At 36.6% G+C, this 22232-nt stretch overlaps 1 protein-coding gene across 2 annotated transcripts; it reads right to left on the bottom strand.

Moving 5' to 3' along the window:
* Positions 1-13217: 13217 nt before the first annotated feature.
* On the bottom strand, positions 13218-20754 carry LOC102223370 (SLIT and NTRK-like protein 5). 2 transcript variants are annotated; one of them, XM_023337629.1, is made up of 3 exons: positions 20613-20754; positions 20131-20243; positions 13218-19746 (listed from the first exon to the last, which is right to left on the bottom strand). In XM_023337629.1, the coding sequence occupies exon 3, from the start codon at positions 19689-19691 to the stop codon at positions 17091-17093; it is 2601 nt and encodes an 866-aa protein (XP_023193397.1). In that variant the 5' UTR covers positions 19692-19746; positions 20131-20243; positions 20613-20754; the 3' UTR covers positions 13218-17090. The 2 variants fall into 2 exon arrangements, with proteins under 2 accessions (XP_023193397.1, XP_023193398.1); XM_023337630.1 differs by lacking the exon at positions 20613-20754 and having other exon boundaries at positions 20140-20473.
* Between the last annotated feature and the right edge of the window lie 1478 nt (positions 20755-22232).

Here is a 22232-nt window from a genome sequence, read left to right as displayed (position 1 = left end):
GGTATCTGAGGTAGGGAGACATTAAAGAAGATGTTTTTCCTGTGGAAAAATAAAAAAGTGCTGAATATTATGATCAATATGCACCCCAACTTATATTTGCAAGGCAAATATTCACATCCTAGGCAGCAGTGGAGGACCTGGATAGGAGGGCATAGTGGGGTTCCCATGCTGCCTTCCCACAAAGACAGACTCAAATAGCAAATTCAAGTTTATGCTAAGCTTGAGTCTGGGTGTTTCCTAAAATATTCCTCATCATTCTTACCAATTTTCCTTCATCTAAAGTTCACAACTGAGGCAACTGACTGAAATTTGGTCACTATTGAGTTTTCCAGCAAGGACAATGATCCCATTAAAATTTGTTTTTGAAAAGATAAATCAGGCAAATCAAACCTCTGGGAGTGCTACAAGCTCTCCCAGAGAAGAATTTAAGGACTATGTTTTTCTGTTTTTTGTTTTGTTTTTTATCATTATTTTATTATAAAATAAGAAATGTGTTTCAGAGAAGGGTTTGTGTCAAGAAAGCAACCAAATTAAGCAAGCTCTTGTCAAGAATATGGTCAATGGTAAGGTTAATGATTATATTTCCTTTGCATCTTGCATCTTGCTAAGGAATATGTTTCGAAATATTATTTGATTATTGGAAAAAATGCTAAATCAATTCAGGTTTTTATACAAATGATTCTCGCTTTTAGAAAAAATTATAATGTAATGTTGCATAAAGCATGTTACCTTGAAAAAAGAGCTGTAAGCCTAACCTTGAAGTAACATGTATACTGATGAATGTCTGTAAGTCTGTATACCTCTGAGTGGAACTACCTTTTTCTCTCAGAAATGTTGAATTTCTGGATCAAATATATCACGGATGCACTTAAATCTCCACAAAAGCTCAGGTATTTTCAAATATTCAGGATAGCAGATGAATTATTAATAGACATTGTGAAATCTAAAATAGTGTCTTTGAATAATTCATCCACAAGTTTTCATAGTTTTATGTTTTTGAATTAAAATAGTCAGTAATGTTTGTGTTTTGTATTTTCTAAATGCATTTCAACATAAAATTAGATTTTTAGCACCAGGATAAAAATGTGTTTTCATATTAGGAGGTGTTTAGCAGTCAGACTCAAAGCTTTCTATTAACACTCTGCTGGTTCAAAGTGTATTCAACTTACCTTACACTAAAAGCAGAAAATCCCGATGTTTCATGAATATGGCTTACCGAAGCACTTCCACTTCACATTTCAATGAAACTTTTCAGTGATCATTTAAGTCTGGTGCAAAAGGGCAATGCTCTACTACACCATCTCGGCAATGCAGAGGTCAGTTTGGAAGCATTAATTTCAGACAGCAATTATACAAACCTGTAACAAATGTTCCATGAGAGTAAACATCTCTCTTTTCACTATAATATTTTATTTTTTATTAGCAATTAAATAACTTCATGTTCCATTCCATATGATTTCATCATAACTATCATGGTGTATTAACTTGTCGATGTGAGAGATATTTCTCAGCATACCCAGGCTTGCCAGTTGCCGTTACTGCAGTTTTGGCTGATCGTGCAGATTAAGATGCAGCTGTGCCCAGCGTTCATTAGGGATTGGGAATGTTCTCTTCTTTGTTTGGAGGCATGATTGTGTTTCCTCAGCTGCTTGTGTATACTAATAGGTTATGCTGTCATTTTTTTCTAGTTTTCCTGTGGTTTAAAATATATATGAAAGTGTCTTAATGGCCTTTGTCATTGGTATTTTTTTCATGCATTTATCTTGCAGATTGTCATGCAGACCTTTTTTTAAATGATTGCTGTAGTTAAGACTAAAGAACCCTATTTACTTCTGACCATTACTGTATGAAACACTGAAATGTCAAATTTTGGTGCTTTAAACCAGAACAAAACCTTTTTGGTGTGAGCAGTCATTAATGATTTATTATTTAGAGTAGGAACAACAGAGCAGTCACTTTAGCATTGTATATTAGTGCGGTTAACACTGCTAGAATTATAAAACAGCACTCTCTTTTTATATTTGTGTCTCCCACAGAATGTAGACCGTTCAAATTACGATAACAGCGAGATTTCCAAAAGGCTGTCAAGCTTTGCAGGTCCGGCATGTTAAAGCAAAGACATACATTTAAAGCGTGAATGAAACAGATAAGGTTTCCTACATTCAGCCTTCCTGTTGTCTGCTGAAAGTCTTGCTCTCTTGCAGCATTAATGAACTCCATATCTTATGCAGAAAATTGTTTCCTTTTGAACAGCCTCTGAAATCTCTGTGCTTCCTCTAAATAATTTTTTTTAAAACAACTCACTGAAACTGGATACTTTGGACATACTCTCCACAGTAACATCTTAAAAACACCTTCTGTGCCATTAAGCTGCATATCCAGTTACTCCACTGTGACTGTAGGTATGCATGTAAGGGAAACAAGTTCCAGATTTTATAATGGCCATTTAAATTGACAAACAAACAACAACAACAAAACAAAACTGGATTCAACTTTAAAAAAAAGAAGCAAAACTTAAATGCATTACTGAAAGTTTGATTGGGCTCCATGACAACTTACTGAGGTAGATTTATCCATAATAATGTTCAATAATCATATTCACAATTTAGTTTTTAGGAAACTGCTTGTGCACTAGTCTTTAGGGTTACTCAGTTTGGGTTAAAATCGTAATGAGCCAACACTGATGCTATCAAAGTGCTAAACAGTGAACATGAGTTGTTACTTTTCAAAACAGAGGACTGGTTTTGTGTAGTAATGATGAACACTACAATGATAATGAACAGAAATGATAAATGGCACAACCTAACTCTTCTGCAATGGTCATTTTTCACCAGGCAGGTTTACAAGCTCTCATTAAGGACAGCTTGGACTGCTAGAGAAAAACTGCAACTTAACCCTAACCCTTCCCTGCAATCATCCTCAGTTACATCAATTTCCAAAAGACTTTGAGTCATTGTCTAAAAGACACTTCCACTAATGACTTTAAGTCACACAATTTAAAGATGTTGAAAACAGTAAAGTGGTCCCCTCATGCCCCCTTTTCTGCATGTTTTAAATGTCACACTATGCCAACACACTTGATATAAATGACTGAAATACCTCCACGGCTTGTCATCAACTCCTACAGAAGTCTTTTAAAGACCTGTTCACTTAAAGGACTGCATCCAGGCATTGGTTAAATGCACGAAATCCTTTATCCTCACTGTGGGGTGAGAGTGTGAAGCAAACAGAAACTTGCACACTTCTATGAATCACTTGAAGTGGTGCCCTGTGTTCATAATTAATCCCACACATCTGCGTCACTCTCATTTTTTTTTACATCTTCCAGATCCCACATATTTTATTCTTCAGCTTGTGAGATGTAGTTTGAGCCTTCTTTACTCTATGACATTAAACCAGTTTCATTGGTCATGCATATATACTGGTCATGTATATGCATTAAAAGTAGATGAAATATTATGATTATCATGATGAACACTATAGGATGGGCTAACAGCTCATCCTACAGGGGCCCAGGCCTTTGTGGACTTTAATTATGTTAAAACAGCTCCAGCCTCAAAATGTTATATTATGTTATATTATTGGACATAGAAGTAAGAGGGGGTGCACCAAAAGTGAGCATCTTGTGTTAAACACATACATTTGGAATAGATCCTTTTTCAGTCAGCGCAACCTAACAAAAATAGGGTGAAAATCAATAAAACAGCATTTGCTTAATTTGCAATGATGTTTTTGTTCTTCTGTACTTTTATATCAGACAGACAGTTATCTTACCTGGAAACATTTTATATGTTAAATTTCCAGAAAGTGTTTCAATTAGAAATCTTTGGTGGCCTCCATCCTTACATCTCCTGGAGCAGCTTTCTTCCGCTTCATAAAAAGAGCCTGGTTTTAGTTCCGAGATGTACCACAAATCCAAGTGAAGCAAATGAAAAATGCCTCAAACAAACTTGCAGGGGAAAATAATTTGTCATTGTACCCACCAAACAAACATTAAGTAGGAAGGGACAACAGGGCGAATGACACAGAGCCACATTACCAGGATAAGAAAATGATACTGTACTTTAAACTGGCCAGCTAATGGGTTTCTTATTGAGTAGATCTGTTCACCAATCCTTTAATAAGTCATATTTAAGAAAAGACAAAGGACAGTAAACATTCTCATCCCATTTCCTTTTTTATTTTAAGGTCTTAAAGTTATTAAAGGGATGAGTAGAAGCATGATTAAATGCCATTGTTTATCTGTGTGATACAATTATATAATGCTTGTTCATATTAACATACTTAGGGAAAACTGATCAATTAAAATAATAATAAAGGCTAATTATAAATCTCATCTAATTTCACACAAGAACCAAAATTACATACCAGTTTAGGTTGCCAGAAGTCGGCTGTTTATTTGGCTGCTCAAGCAGCTCAAGCTTTCCAGTTTTGTGGCTCATGCATCTCCTCATATGTCTAAACAGCAGCATTAACATCCTCTTTTCACTCCTAATCTATGCAGAAAAAAAACTCCTTGTTTTTCACCAGGCCGCCTGGCTGCGGCCTGCCTCTTTGTCTACTTTTTAACGGAAAAAACTGCATTGTAAACATTTATTAATAAATTAATATTAAAAAACTAATTAACAACTGCTGATGTGAATTAATTCAAGCAATCTTTGTCTGATAATATTTTTTTTTTCTTTACAACATTCTGGTGAATAAGTGCAATGAGAATTTTGTAAAGAGACAAGTACTTTTTCACTGCAACATTTGGCAAAAACTGGTCTATTGACTTTTTCTTTTACTTTGCCACATTATTATCAAATAAGCTACAGCTATCTTTGTAAACCGTTCATGGTTGGAGCAAATAGATTTGCAGTTTCTGCAAAATGTTTTGTTGACTTTAATGTATTTCAGAACTGACACAATGCTACTTATGCAGAAATAAGTAATTAATCCAATATGTACTTATTAAGGACACAAAAGTGACATTCATCAGGAGGGTAATGCTAATTGGCAAGCTTGTTTTTATCAATAAGGAATGTGCATAAGTAACAATAATTCAAACATAGCTCATGTCAAAACATAGAAAGGTTAAAATTTATGACAGAATCGGGCACCTTTTAAGGATGTTATTTGTTCAGTTGTTTATATTATGACACCTCTCAAACTTTTCTAAAGATGTGCTTTATGTTTTCATAATACCAGACAATCCTTGTCAAGATTGCTGAAGCTTTTCAGCAGCTTGCAGGACAAGTTTGACACACATCATGGGAAATCGGAGAGATCTTGGCAGCCAGCCAATAATAGCTTGTCAATTATCCAGTCAGCAGTGAACAACTGAAGTGCTGTTTTACATAAATTAATAAGAGCTTCATTAATGATGCTGGAGCTGACACATTCGGGTGGAAGGCTGCCTGGCATTAGCTTGTTAGGAGTTGTGGCAGAACGAGCCAGAGCACAAGGAGAAACTTAAAAGGAGTTTTTTGATGCGCTTGCCACTGGCCCACAGTACACAGCCCTCAGCCAATAATGCTTCTCAGTGGTTAATGAAGAAAGATATGTATGGTCAAATGCATTTAATGCTGAGGCATTGGCTTAGCATTCTTTGAAGTGGTGCTTTTTGAATGCTAATGTTTTTCCTGACCTATTTGCTGCTTTACATTATGGAAATTACTAATGGCCTTGGTGCCCATGGAGGCTGTGGAGATGCTGCTACAGCAGAACAACAATGTAATTAATACAGGAATATATTCATAAACCTCCAAACAAGAACCAATAAATTGGGAGCAAAACTGCATCTGAAGTTGTTTTGGATGTTCGACCAGTTGTGAAACATTACCGTCAAAGTCAGGATCTCATTATGTTAAAACACATAAAAATCTGGGTGAAGACATTTGTTTGACAGCTTGAATATGGCAGGACTCCCTCGGGTCCAGAAGACGTTACCCAGCACCCCCACCTTGCCATCTGTCTGAATCCATTGTAGCTTGTTGGAAATCCCACAAGGATACTTAGAGAGAAGAAAGACAGAAAAACAGAAAAGTGCTTTTAGGAACCACAGCACACCCGTTGCCTGTCATGAGTGCTGAGGATAGCTTTGGGATCTTTCCATGCCTTGAACTAAAATCTGTTAGAAAACTTTCTTCAAGTTCAACTTTATAATTTTTTGAGATGCCTTCGACTTGTTTTTGTGTCCACTGATTTTATATTTTTGAGGGTTTATTAATTTACCACTGCTGTTAAATGAAAATAACACAGCGGGCAACAACAAAACACGAATAGTTAACAATTTTAGCAAATATTTGTCAATAACATATACAAAATAGGCAGAGAAAGTGACAGTTTTACCTTGAATATTTACAACGAAACAAAGAGTTACACTGCTTTCAACTGCGTTTTAGTAAACAAAAGGTTCTGTATTTTTTTTTTTTTTTTTTTACAAAGACTTTTTAAAATCATCAAACAAAGTCTTGGTGTTACCAATATTTAGTTTCATTGTTTTAGAGAATAATATCAGACAAAAGTATTTTCTTCATTACAATTCAATCACACATACCTTTCACATAGAAATGGTTTGTAAAACCAAAATAAAAAAATCACAATTAAAAGCAAACAAAAGAGAAAATCAATCAAACAAGATGTTCAAAAATCAGTTTAAAAAGAAGCAGGAAGAAGTATAAACTTATTAATTCCCCCCCCCTCATTACACTATAATCCATTGTATATGTTTCTGTATACAACTAAGCAAATTAATTATTAATGACATTTTCTTAAAATGTTTCAGTCCCCTACCTTTATGATTACTTCAGCAATTATGTATATGTAGTACTTTTTATTTCCACAGACCATTAATCTGCTGTGAAACATTCCACTGTGTGGTGCACATTAAGTGTCTCATTAAGGATTCGATGCTCGCCCACTGCACAAAATGCAGGATTGAAGTACATAAGCTTCAAGTAATTAAACCTATTTGCTTTGCAACAAAGTTTTATCTGTTCTTGCCAGAAAAAAAGGAAGCATTTGAGGAGAATAATTATTACAAGCATCAAATCTGATTTAGTAACATGCGTGAGAACAAAGCACGCATTTGAATATTTATGCTCCAGCGATTAGCTACCTGCGTTCCAGGTGTCGGTTTGAGTTTGTAAGATGGTCTGGAAGGAGAAGAAGGAAACAGTCGAGCAGTTGCTGCATTTAAATTCAGTCTGCCACAGCACATGGGCAATCTGCAACAGTCCACTCACACATCAGAGCACTTCATTCACAGTCAAGTCAGATTTATCAAGGGGCCTTACATTATGAAATTTTAAAAAAAGCAGTACTGTTTTGTTTTTGACTATAAATAATATGTATTTTCATGCTTAAATTCCCAAACTAACCCACAGTTCTATGTAAGCTGTGTGATAACATTTGTTTAGTTAAAAGTTTATCTTTAGTCTGGCATTATTGTTAAGGCTCAGCTGCTTTTTCATTCTGGGTTTTGTGTCTTTCTCCTCTATCCCTCTCTTCTCTCTCTTAAATGAATGAGGAAACAAACACAGAGCCCTTTCAGGTCACATCTTTTTCAAATCAGCAGGAGACACTGTTCATGCTGGTGTGCTGCATTTCTAAATAAACCTACCTTGAGGCAAACAACATAAACAACCAGAATAGTTTTATTAAACAAATGCAACACACCATCTAGCCTATCCTGGTCCTGCTCGTTTTTTTTTCTTCCTTTTTTTTTTTTTTTTTTTTATAACAAATTTATACTCGGTAAGCCTGCCTTTTAATGGTAGCCACTCTTGTGACACTTCAGGCCAAGACACATCAGTGCCCTTGATGTGATGAAGAGCTACAAGAAGGAGCTGATAAAAAAAGAAAGAAAGGCCGAGGTTAAGATGAGATAAGCAACTCTGCAGGGCAGCATGAGAATGGCCCAGTATGCTAACGATTGAGTAGAGGAAAACATAGCGGATTACTTTGAACCAGGGAGCGCTATTAACCCTTTCACAATAGTGCCTGTAAACACTGTTTTATTTATAGCTGAAATCACATATTTACACTGTTTGATAAAACACATAACCTTTTGTTCTGACATTTAATCAGACTAAACCTTTTGTTTTTGTTTTAGGTCAATTTGGATAAGCAAACCAATTTTAATTGCTACATGCTAGATTAATAACATAAATATAATGATGCAATGGTTTTCTAAAATTCCAATTAAAATTGAGTCTGTGGATGTTCTTCAAAGTTCACTGCAACATAAAATAAATTTTACAAAGTTTATTACGAGCAAGGTTGTCTCTGAATTCAGATCTTGAGGAATGGAAGAGAATTCTAGCAAACTATTGTAAAGAACAAAAAATATGTAAACTTCTTAATTTAACACACACACACAAAAAAAACATCTGTTGAAAACAACATATCCAACTTATTATTCTGGCATTCAGCAAATAAAATAACCTGATATTCCTTCCTGAGGGAAAATAATTTCAGTTTATGTATCTTTAGCTATTTATTTAGTATTTTTAATCCCTTTTTTAATAAATCATGAAATAAAACTTTGAACTGTGTGCAAATATTGAGAGTAATTTCTGACCAGTTCAGAGATGTTTAATAAAGATGTGCCTCCACTACTAGAATCTTTTACAAGAACAAGTGTTGTTTTTCGACTCTCAGTCTTTGCCAGAGGAGGAACTAGTGCTAATCTAAGAATGCCAGGTTACAATGGACCCAACAAAAAAATCCTGTTAGGTAAGTAGAACTTCTTGGATGGATTCTGAGACATAGATGAAACTCTAGGGAAGGTGCTAAATGTTATACAAAAATATTTATTTTGTGTTGGTGACTCACAGTTTACATTATATTATATTTTCTGGATTGACAGAGTAGGATTAATCTGTTGTGTTTTCCATCACATTTGAACCCAGCTACTCATTTAATATCCCTGTGCTTAACAATGCTTACAGTGAAAACAAATTACAAAATATATTGGCTAATATCCATCGTCTTACACCCTTGTCCCTAGTAGGGTTGGGAGGGTGGTGCCTATCTCCAGCGAGACATTTCGGGCGGGAAGCAGGGGTTCACCCTGAACAGGCTGCCAGTCTGTCGCAGGGCAACACAGAGACAGACAAACAACCATGCACACACACACTCACACCTAAGGAGAATTTAGGGAAACCAATTAACCTCACAGTCATGTTTTTGGACTGCGGGAGGAAGCCGGAGTACCCTGCTTCTCTCCGGTACAAAGTCCTTGAGGCTTTGTTTGGCAAAGTTCTTGAGGCAAGCATGGATACACATTGAGTCTGCATGAAAATTCCATGTAGAAAGACCCCAGGCCGGGAATCGAACCCAGGACCTTACCTACATCAAGTGCATTGCTTCACTATGCATTTTAAACGTGAGCATATACAATTTAATCAAGCTTCCATGAAAACATGTTAAAAAATTTACAGTCCTCATATACATTATATACCACACGTGTGCCTTTGCTACAGAAGCAACTTTCAGCATCTTCATTTAAGAACCAAAATCCTATTATACAACTGGTAGAAACACATTTCTTCCGTCTACTTCTCTGTATTGACAAATGCATAAACATATATATTCTTGATTATTCCAAATGGTAACTAATGACTCATGATTTGGATGTTTTCATGTCTGGCAAATGTTTGGGATAAAAGGAATTCATTTATCTTGGTAACAGCAACAAGTCTCAGACGTTATTATGCTCACAGCCAGCAGATATTCTTACTCAGAGCTAGGAAAGCTTCTTACAAACATCAATTCACTGTCTTCACAATATGGCATCTTAGTGTGCCTGTTGCTTAAGCTTTTCTCTTTTCTTCTTGATGTGAAATATCACTCTTGTGTTCAGCTTGAGTACTATAAATGGGAGGATGATGGGGGGATTTTGTCACTTTTCTCAGGTTGGCAGACATAAGCTTGGATCAGCCTTCATAAATATTAGTCTGCCTCGAACATACTGTTTTCAGTGGTTGCCAATACTCTTGACAAAATTTTGCAAATCTGAATCCCTCAAGACCCAGCCCAGAAACGTGTGATTTGTTTCCAGAATCATCCTAATCCAGTGGACGTCAAACATCATACATGATTTAACAAGAAAACTGGACATAGATAAATGGTAGTTTATGTCTGAAATGCAGCGCATCAATTATTACTGAAAGCATTCAGTTGGGGAGGGCTTTTAAATCAGAAAATGTCGAAAGACGAATAGACAGGATGAAGGTATTGCCATGTTTGGCAAAGTCCTTGAGGCAAGCATGAATACACACTGAGTCAATAATTTATGCACTCAGACACACTTTTAAACACACACAGATAAAAGTGAGAGGGAGAGAAACACGGCAAACACAGCTCAGGGAAACAGAAGACTCAGAAATCTTCAGGGACAGACACAGACTCTGAGACTAACAACTGCAAACCACACGCGGATTGTTACAGATAAGATTTTTCTCTACTCTTCGCAACGACAAAAATGTCAAGGAGGTTTGAATCATCTGTGTTTCTAACGTGTTGCCCGACCAATGGAAGCTAGTGTTTGTCCTTTGGTTAGCGCTTGCAGTCATATGCCGTCTTCACACTGCCTGACACATCTCTTCAAGCTTACGTAATGTTGATCTGCCCTAATTTTCCCTCTCCCTGGCAAAGCTGGGGTCTTCAAGAATCAAAGCAACATTACACTATCAACCTGAAAAAAAAACAAAAAAAAAAACCTGAATGAGTATACGGGGCCTTTCACTAATATTCACTCCAATCACAAAGTAGAACAAGATTGTGAAGGGTAAAATTCTAGATACTTTTCAAAATGTCTTACAAAATAAAAGTCTGAAAAGGTGGTTTGAGTTTGTCTTCACTTCCTATCTGATACACTAAAATAAAATGTAGTGGAATCAATTGCCTAACAAGTCCGTGATAAAGCTAAGAAATTTGAACCACGGTTAGGTAAGAAAACAATATACTAATCTTTGAACATCTCACATGGTGCTGTCCAATCTATCATAATGGCACAACGGCGATATGACTGTACCATGAAGCGCGTTAATCAGAGAAGCATCCAGTAGACCAAGTAGATCTCTACAAGAGCTGCAAGGTTGCTCTTGTCAGAGGAGAGCAACGCCACAACAGATTACATCTGATGAAGAACTAACACTGCACTGCACCCTGCCACATTGAAAAATATTGGTGGCAGCATCATACTGTTTTCATGCTTTTTTTCACTGGGGACAGCAGTGTTAGTCAGAATTGAACGGAAGATTAGGAGAGATAAACCACAGACAACAGATACTGAAATACAGTTAAAAAAATACACATAACAGAAGTCTGTGTATCAAATGTTTACAAACTCTGTATGGCAATTGTATCTCATGCACACGATTTTTTCTGTTTATGTGTCAGATAATTGGATGTTACCATGGATACTCAGCTTCCAAAAAGCTATATCTGCAGAAAAAAAATCCCAAAACAAATCTTGTTTTCCTTAAGTGTCTGTAAGCACACAAATGTCTTTGTACTGCACAACTACAACGAGGTCAATTGTTTTAATATTACAGCACAGAGTACATTACATTAAAAATTTTCTGTCTTGTTTTTCCATAGGGACTTTATTAAATAAAACCCAGTTTTGCAAATAGCCTTTGTCTGAACTTCGTGAAACAGCTTCATTGATTATTCAAGCTCTCAGTCAATCTCAGTAATAATATGCATCATAGAGTGTTTCATTATTTCTTTTTGTTTAACTATGGAAAAAAGAATGTCTTGAATATTTTAATAGGATTTCAGCTCTGAAATGTTCATGAAATCGCCAGAGGGCTTGTTGAACGATTAAATTCTGTCCTTCCCATACAGTGTGACACACAACATGGTTTGCAGAGCTAAGGAAGACAACAGCAACTCAAATGAATGCATATCTTTTATTCATTAGCTAACTACTAAATAAAATGGCACACTGTAGATATTTTAATCCCACAAATTCCTAGTTGCACTTTGTTTTTCCAAATAAAGAGACATGAGTTTTTTTTTTTTTGCCTTCAAAGACAAAGCAAGTTTGCAATGAAAATGCTGATGATGTGTTCTATTTACAGAGGCTGACACAGAAAAATCACTGTTTTGTATGAAAATCAAACAAAGCAAACACAGGCAAACAAGAGAAGTTGGAATAAGAACCAGAGACTGACCCAGTTTCCTCTTCGTAATTTAAACATTTGCAAATATTCACACAACAGTCACATTTAATTCTAGCATGTTTAGATTAGTAGTATTTATAGTCTTAATAGGGACCAAAAAACAGTTGCATATTGTCAGTAATAACCACGTAGTGAATAAAAAAAAACTTTACAAATTTCTGGTATATACAGTAAACACATTTTATTACACTGTTGCATTGTAGAAAATAAGATTAACCCAAATATAAGCAAGAATTAGGGATGTCCAAACTTTCTGTCATTCATAAAGCATCATTTAATTTTTTTTGTTTATAATGATATATTTGGCTCTGCACATTCAAATATAGTCTTAAAAAAACTCATATCTTCTTCTTTGCTAAATAAACTTTAATGCTGAGAAGTTTACAAAAGTGCCAGGCTAATATTAGCATGTTTACTCTGCTTTAATATGTGATTTGGCTAAAAATATGTTTCATAGTAATTCTACCCAACAGTGGGCACAGGCAGCTGTCAGAGAAAGTAATTATCCTGCTTCATAAACTAATAACGTTGCTTTGAATGTCTCAAATTTAATGACAACTGTTTCAGCTGCTGTTTACCATTAAGATAATTATATTTGAGCACTGCACAGGCTAGGTCACATGACACAAGCTATGTTTCCAACAAACTGTCATGCGAATTTTGAGCAAACCTTTGAGATGTCACAAAAAAGTTAAAAAAAAGAAAGAAAGAAAGAGAATGCGAAATAGGCATGTTTCCATCTGCACGTTTGGAGAAAACCAACCAGGCTATGCAAAGTTTAATTTGTCAAATGTTGACATTACGCATAGCGGTAAAAAACAAGAAGTAGAAGTTGCAAACTAGCATTCACCACATATCTCAGAAAAATGAAGGTTTTCAGGAATTTTACCCTATCGGCAAGTTTTTCTCTCATGTCAACTAGTATTGGTGATGTTACATGCTATCCAGAGAGATACAGAAAGAAATGTAATTTTAATAATAAAAACAGTGTGGACGGAAATGCCTATACACACACATATATCGAATGTTGTTGTGTGTCTTGTCTCTATGCTGCTGTAACTACGAAATAATTTCCCTGCTGGGATGAATAAAGTAATTCTATTCTATTCTATTAAAACTAATGTACCTTGTACTGATGCAGCTGGACATTGCGAATTCTACAGCTTTAATTCTAATACACACTCAACATTAGACTGGATCAAAAGCACCACAGATGTTTTCAGGTTGTGTAAGGATGTGATGCTCCAAAAAATACACTTAATTTTGTTATATTTTTGCCTGAATTACATAGGTTTTGCAATACACCACCATACCTGGCAAGGAAAGAATATGATGACTGCTTTACATGGCTACTCGAAAATCAAGATTTTTCAGGTCAATAAAGCGCTGTTCTATTTGTCAAGCTATAAACCTCAAAACCAAGTTTGCAACAAATGACTGCACTGCTGAGACAGTAGGCCTGGGATCAGCTCAGGACATCCCTAATATAATTTAAGAGACTTTCTCTCAACACTACCTGAACTCGATTTTTTTTTTTTTTTTGCTGCTTTGAACTAAAAAGGTTATTACACACCACAAATTGAACAAACTTCAGACCTGATACAATCAAATAAACATAGCATTTTGTATTGTTTTCATCACTTTCATTTTATAGCAGAATACTAATAAAAAAACAAAACAAACATAAAAATATAGCTGTGCAGGTACATATCATGCATCAGCTGTGAATATTTTAGCACACTTGCTCTAATCATAAAAAAAGTAAATCCATGACAAAGTTGATACAAGAAAGGCAACAAATCAAGACATCCTCCTTGCTTAGCATCATGCTGCAATAAAAAACTCGCTGTCATGCAGACACAGTGTAGAAACAGCATGTCTTCTGATTGGCTGAGCCGTGGTGACAAGTTCAGTGCATTTGAGAAATAACTGTGTATTTAACTCTCAGGGAAAGTCATATTTCTTGGCTTACTCTATTACCCCAGGACCTGATTAGACTAGATTAAGACTGGATGATGTGCTTAGTTCCTTTGAAGAAAGTCTTATGCATAGAAATAACTTTATCCGATTAACCAGTCATTTATTATGATTTTCTATCAAATAGCTCTTAGTTGTTACGTGGGCTATAATATCCCTCACCATAAAGAAGTAAATGACTGAAGTAAAGGTGCCACATTTGAAGAGATGGCATCATAGTCATAAAGGTTCGGTGACAACTGAGAAATGAACAGATTGTCCGAGTGTCATCTATATCTATGCATAGTAAATAATTTGTAACATAATGTAACCCTTCTGTCTGCATTTATCAGACCAAATCAGTGGCTATATGCATGTTTCTCTATTGTGAATTTACAAAAGTGACATCATCATTGATCAGTAGAGTCAATAGTGCATTTTCTCATCTTCTATTACTAAAGAAAAGGAAATAAAATATATATAAAAGGGAGTTTTTTTTTTTTTATAATATAAAAATAGTTTTTTAACAGATGCTCACATATGCCTGAGGCCAATAAATGTTCTCTAAATAAAAGGAATATTGAGACAAAGCATGAAACGGACCCAACTCCAAACTGCCTACCAGTGTCAGGTTTTCAGGAGGCAGGGTGCAACCAGGCCAGATCACCAATCTAGCAGATTATCACTCAGGACAAACAACCATGAATACACATGCACATTGATGGGCAATTTAAACTGTCCAATTCATTCCATTCAAATATTTTTGGTGTTTGGAAGAGAATATCTTCACCTGCACAGGGAGAAGATGCAAAAAGCACACAGTAAGGTCCTGACCGAGATTTAAACCGAGGAATTTCTTGCTGCAAGGCAACACCATGGACAACTGGGTCACTGTGCAGCTCTATACATGAACGTGCAAATGCAAATTTGTTTCAACCAGTTTTCTACCCAGTGCCATGGGTTGAAAACTGGCATTATGCACACAACATGTCTTTCTGCTGTTCCCTGACATTTCAAATTCGAAAGTATTTGCCAGCAACAGTAAAATCAACAACTGAGATGACTTTTATATAAATCAAAAATACTGACTTGATTACCTACTTGATCTTTTTTTAATATCTCAGAAGCAGGTGAAATTTCATAATTCTCAACATTAACATGCAAAATTAATGACTTTGATTTGAAATACACCACTTTGTAACTTAATTTCACCACATTTGACAACCTCTTGAATTTTTTTGAGTTTTGCTTTATCTTTTTGCAAGTTAACAAGTTAAGTCTTTATTAAAAGTTGTCCCTCTACTTGTATGTACAGTGCAGGTCCTGAACAATAAACATTGAGGACAAACTTACAGAAGCCTTAAACTGTCAGAACTTGGAAATAAATTCAAAAGCAGCATATCGTTAAAATGAGAACATTTTCACATTTTAACGAGTTTTACATCTCGCTATAACGTGAAAGTTTCACGTCATAATGAGCTACTGCTGAATTTATTTCCCAGCTCTGGCAGTTAAATGCTACAAACAGAGAAAATACTATGCTTGAGTTCTAGTTTGACGGAGAGTCAGGCTCAGGTGAATATTTCTATTCAGGACTACCAAGTCTGTTGCAAAATTATTATTTTAAGATTCTCATTTTCTTTTTGCTATACACATTCCAACCTAGTGTGTAAATAAATCTCTTTGCAGCTCTTTCTAACCCTGAAAAAGACTCAACTGTTGGTCCGGATAATTTACTCAAATTAATTTACTCACCCACTTTTTCTATTATGGTAATTACAGTAAATACTGGTGTCCTTTCTTTGATGAGGTTGAGCTAACGTATATAATTTCATCATCCAAATTAAGCCAAACCTGACACTGACAAGGGGTCTTGTTGTGGGTCAACAGCTGTAGTTCATGCTTAGTCACACTGAGCAGATTCGACTTTTATTTTACACTAAGCATTAAATGTGGTGTTATGGAAACACAGCTGCACAGATGCACAAGAAATACAGGTAGTATAAATCAAACATTTAACAGGGTTTTTGTTGCATATTTATGTTTTTATGCTTTTCGTTCTTGGATTGCTTTGGTGTTGACTTAAGGAAATTTTAAAACGGATGTACATTTATGTGTAATAAAGTTGTAGAAACTACATTTGTACAAATTTGCAGTGTGGAAAACAGAAATAAAGACATCCGAACTGATACACAGTTTTGGTTACTAATCACAAGTGCAACAAGTTTTGACTTAATCTAAAACATTTGCTGGTTGGGAAATGAGATGATATCACCAGAGGGGTCTAAGTATACAAACGAGGCTAGTGTAATATTGTCATCTTACAGACAATCATTACATTTCTCCCACTTATCTGCTGGAGTGGAGACATTCACTGCATCCATAATTTATGTTTGTAGTAAAAATGAAAAATATTAATGTATTTCATATAACTGTTCTACAATTTTATTGTATATAAATCAATAAAAATTAACGTGAACTTTAATGCTTGAGTTTCACACAAAAAAGTAAGAAAATTGGCAGAACAGGCTGCCATATGCGTATCTCTGTCCAATAACATGAGCTTATTTAGAGGTGAAGAATATATTGTCTTCATAGCTCATTAATACTCATAAAATGCAGCCAATTTCAGAGCTAAAGCTCAGGCTCAAATTGTTGTCAGTGATTCTCTTCAGGGTGAATTCAGTGAAAGGGTGAGTCATAAGAGCCCTGAATTTGAGTTTTATGTTCATATTTGCACACTCAAACTCAACTGCAAACCACACTGGACTGAAGTGTTAAGTGACACTTCAAAATGAATAATTGCCCTCTTGTATCTCTCGCTCTGTAAAGCATAATTCCCAGAAAAGCATTTAATGTCTTGCACTGCAGTTTGCTGAGTTGAGAAAATTGTCCTTTTTTTATTTCAAGTACCACACAATTGCATCCACACTGATCATTGAGAGGACAGGTGTTTTAAAACTGTGTGAATGTAGTTCGTTTTTCCAGAACCTCGAGGTAATCTGGATCAAGATGAAGCTTTGCTTTCAGTTCCCAGTACTCGCTCCTGTTGGGTTCCACATAAACGGAACTCGGTGTTGTACAATACAATATTGTCTGTTGTATTCTCTCTGGTTGCACATATTGATGCCTTGCATCAAAGTCTGAGGTATACTGATTTGATGAGTGTACACCATGTCTGCAAGGTAAAGTATTGCTGTGGCATCTGTTCTTGTCAGGTTCGAGTACATCTCTATAGTAGCATGGATCGTCTCGGTAAGGGGTGGATGGCTTGTTAAGAGGCTCTGGAGTGGTGGCGCTGTACTCCGAGCTTATCACATTACTGGCTGCCTCTTCATCTAGGTTACCCAGAAAGGCGCTGCTTAACTCGTCAAAGTCTCTAAATCCATCCACTGATTTGTTGTCCATGGGGGTTTGTGCAGCAGTTCTGCATGTGGCTTCAGTAGGAGGTGGGATATACTCATATACATGCCCAGCTGATGTTCTTACTTTGGGAATAGATGCCTTTTTGTAAAGGCCATACTCCATGTTGAGAGAGCTAATGCAAGCATTCATCGATTCATTCTGCTCACTTTGACTCTTCTGCCGTTTCTTTTTTGTAGCCACAAACAGTCCTGCAGCCACAAACACAGACACAATAAATAAGAGGAGAAGGGCAAGAATCATTACAGATAAAGGAATAGTGTGGAGCTGAGTGTCGGAGTCTAAAGATGTTTCTATAGTGATAGTGCTTCCCGGAAAGGATTCCTCGGAGGGCGGAATCATAGAAGCAAGTATATCAGAGTTATTAGGGCAGAAATTAGTTGTCTTAATGTATCTCATATCTTCCCCAGCCAGCTTCTTGGGGGAGCCACAGATGACATTGTTTACAACTGTGCCCATGCTGAGCAGCTCCAGCCACATCTTCAGGTCTAGTATATTGCAAGAGCAATCCCAGGGATTCTCATATAAATCGACTTGAACAAGGGCTCTTAATTGATCAAGTACACCCCTGACAGGAAGATACCGCAAGTGGTTGTTACGAAGATTTAGTCTAGCTAATGTCAAGCCATTAAAAGTACCCTCAGGCAAAGTTTTCAAGAGATTATTGTTTAAAAAAAGAAGCTGAAGTTTTGGGACATGTTGAAAAGTGTCCGCGGTTACTTCTTTAATGATATTGTACTCTAAATATAAGAACTGTAGGCTCTCTAGTCCATAAAACATACTGGATCTAAGATGGTCAATCAAATTCCCATTAAGGTACAGTCTTCGCAGATTTGTCAAATCGCCAAAAGCTCTATCATCTACCCGAGCTATCCTATTGTTACCAAGATGAAGTAAATCTAATCCAGTTGCCTCAATAAAATCTGAGCAATGCACCACAGGGATGTAGTTCCCTGTAAGATACATCTTTTTGGGGTTGTATGGTTTAGGATTCAGGTCAGAGATCTGTTCAATCTTTCTCTCCTGGCAGTTCACATTCAGCCCAAGGTCTGAAATCTGGAGATTGCAGGTGCAGGCAGTTGGGCAATCTAAAGGCACTGGAGATTTGGTCTGATATGACACAATTTGACCATAATTCTGTGGCTTATTGGATGGGACACGGGCGGTGGGTTTTGATTTTAATTTGGCTGACTGACGAGGTCCCTTGGTCGGTCTTGATGAAGATCTGGCGATGCCAGATGCGGTGAAGGAGGCGCCAACAGCTGGAGTGGTCCTGTAGTATGCGTCAATGCCCAAATGAGGGGGAGGTGGCATCTCATACTCAGCAATGGCTCTCCTTGGACACAGCTCTTGCTTTGAAACCTCATCAAGGTCTCTTCCATGAAGCCGAAATGGGAACTCACAAACCACGTCCCCAACCAAGGCTGTGTACGAAATGCTTTCCAGCCAGGTCTTCAGAGCAATCAACTCACAGGAGCAGTTCCACGGATTCTCCTCCAGTTGTAACTCCACAACGCTGTTCATGTGCTCCAGCAGACCAATGTAGGGAAGCACTTTGAGCTGATTCCCTCGTAGGTCTAAATGAGTCAAAGGTACAAACTGAAAAAGGTTTACAGGCAGACTAGATATTAAATTGTCATTCAGAATCAAGACCTCCAGATGTCGAAGTCTGCTGAAGGCATTTTGCTCCACATGACTGATGTAATTATAATCAATCTGTAAATACTTCAGACTTTCAAGGCCATAGAAAAACTCTTCCTTCAAGGCATCAATTTTGTTATTATTGAGATGTAATCGTTTTAATCCCTGCAGTCCATTAAAAGCTCCAGCTTTAACTTCTGATATTTCATTATTTCCAAGATTTAATATTTTAAGTCCTTTGTACTCAGCAAAATCATTGGTAGAAAGCTTTGTCAAAAGATTCCCAGTAAGAAGCAATTGATACTGGGAGAAGAGCACTGGGCTTATGTCAGAGAGTCTTGCAATTCCTCGGCTTTCACAGCTCACAGTAAGCATCCCTTCTCTTTCCTCACAGGCGCATAGTTCTTGACAGATTTCCCCATAATGGCCAGACATTTCAACGGTGCACACTGATGTTGCACCGAGCAAAACATATGGAATCCAAAGCTGCATTTTCCTGCAAATAATGGCCAAACTTGCAGTCCTGCTAAGGTATCCTCAGTGTCATCTAGAATAAAAAACAAAACAAAAAACACATCGTAATGCGAATCTGACAGCAACTCTCACATCACATCAGAAAGCTCATGAGTCAAGATTTGCTCATACAATCAAGAAACTTTACTATGAATTGAAAGGAACTTCTTCGAGCAGTGCAAAGGAAAGAAAAAAAAGCAAAGCGAGGTCAGAGCAACTAAGAACAAAACAAATGTCTGTGTAGAGAAGCCATATTGCATTTGCTTGCTGAAACATGAAAAAGCAATTAAACGCAAAACACAAGCTTTCAATTGAACCATATACCTTAATTACAGCAGATTAACAGACATTTAGCGTCTTACATCCAATACAGACATTTAGCATAATTTTCTCTCCAACTCCTGCTGGAAATACATACCTCACGCACATTGAAGAAGATGTAGGGTCTTTCCTGGGTGCTTCAGCGCATCTTTTTTATTTTTAATCCTTCGAAGCGAAACAGAAATAGGAATGTAGACGCAGCCGTCGTCACTAATGCACAGGAGAGGATGAAAGAAACGCTGATCAACCATAACTGCCAAATGCTTCTCTTTCAGCTCGCTGTGCCGGAGGAGACACGGCAGCGATGCTTGGTAACTAAGTTCCTGCTCTCTCTTTCTTTCCCTGTCTCTCTCCCTTTCCCCGTTTCTCTCTCTTTCCCTGTCTCTCTTTTTCTCTCTTCCTCTCCCCGGACGCGCACAAACACGCTGCCTCTCACTCGGTGGTCGAGAGGATGTCAAGTCATTTCATGCACAAAACATCAGCTCAGTGGAGCATCATACAGAGATGCACCCCCATCTAAATTCACACCTCCACCGTCACCCATTCCTCAACCACCCCAAAAGATGTTGACCTACCTACCAGCAAGAAGTCCGCCAAAGATATCAATGATTTAAAGTCTGAGGCGTGCTTCCTGCATCTGAAACAACGCATCTTGGTTATTCATGCAGAAAACAAACCCAAAACAAAAGAAGAAGAAGAAAAAAACGCCCTGCCAACGCCAAGTTGCATCAGCTCTTCATATAATCTGCCAGACCTGAAATAAGAAATGCCTGCAGGGGGGAGATAGCGATGCAGCTTGAAAAAAAAGGATAACCGTGTCACTGTCTGTCTTTTTGCAGACATGAATCGATTACATCTTTTCCACCATCACTCTGGCTCTTCCTTTCCATAGCTTGTGGATTTGGACTAATCCAAAGTAAACTGATATAAGGTGCTGTTGTAACTTTTTCTTTCTTTCTACATTACACGTCGAAAGAATATTATGAATATGAAATGTTCTGTTTTTAATATTCATATAATAGCAATAATAATAAAAGCAATATTATTACTATTATTATTGTGCCTAATCACAATAACTAGTCTGAATTGACTAAATCTATTAATTACATTCTACTTTTAATACATTGCAAAGTTGTTGCCTATGGGCACCAAACTTAACTTTGACCATAATATATATTTTAAATCTTTAAGTGAAATTTTTATTTAATTGAAAACCAAGGGGAAAGTGTGCAAACAACAAATAATTACACCAAAGAATGGTGAACTAATTACATAATATTAATTTACTGCTAGAGTAAACATGTTATCCAGTGTTTATATCAGATGAGTGACTAGGTGCATTTCCATTTACCATAAAATTGTGCAAATTGAAATTATGAAAAGAAGTTTACCTAATGGAAACAACAACAAAAAAAAGCTTTTTCAATAATAAGTTTCTTTGCTGGGATGAGGTGGTTTTTCAGCCATATCAAAATAGGTGTAATCCACAAAACTGCAATGCAAATACTTTGTGCGCATCACACGAGTCATGTGATCAACAGCCGGAAACGACAAAGAAGGAAGTGGTAGGAGGATGATGGTTTGTTTTAGGGTTTTTTTGGATAATGTGCAGCTGGTTCCATCAGAGCTCTATCAGCATCACACAGTTCATTAAAAGTTGAACTATTGGTTCCAACACATTAAATCCATAGCTCCTCTCTATAATCAGTGACTACAGTTTTGTCAAAACACTGCATACATAGCCACTGCCAAGGCTTATTGCTCCAATGTCTTCTCTAATGGCTGATAGGTGATGAGCGCTAATGCCATGGCTCAATTATGATTATATTTAATCTAAATGTTGACATCCATTGCTGCCATGATTTTAAATTATTTATTGTGTGAACAAGCTTGATCACGTGAGATTTTAATTTAATTTCTTACTTAATGGAAAAGCAGTTACTAACTCTCCACAGATTTTCGGGTTTTTAACACAAATAGGACAGAGATTCTTATAATAGGTTCTATTCACCTGCATTCTAAAATCAATTAGTCAGTTGATTATTTTTGCCCAGTAATCAAATACAATGTAAGAACATGTAGGATTACATTTGACTCCTCATTAGGCTTTCACTCTTGCATTAGAGCTGTTTCTCATTACTGTTTAATTAAAAAAAACAAAACATTTCAAGACATGGTCTCCAGAGCAGAAAATTATTC

Source organism: Xiphophorus maculatus, chromosome 7, assembly GCF_002775205.1.
Source record: "Xiphophorus maculatus strain JP 163 A chromosome 7, X_maculatus-5.0-male, whole genome shotgun sequence".
NCBI lineage: Eukaryota > Metazoa > Chordata > Actinopteri > Cyprinodontiformes > Poeciliidae > Xiphophorus > Xiphophorus maculatus.
This window is presented reverse-complemented; position numbering and strand designations above follow the sequence as displayed.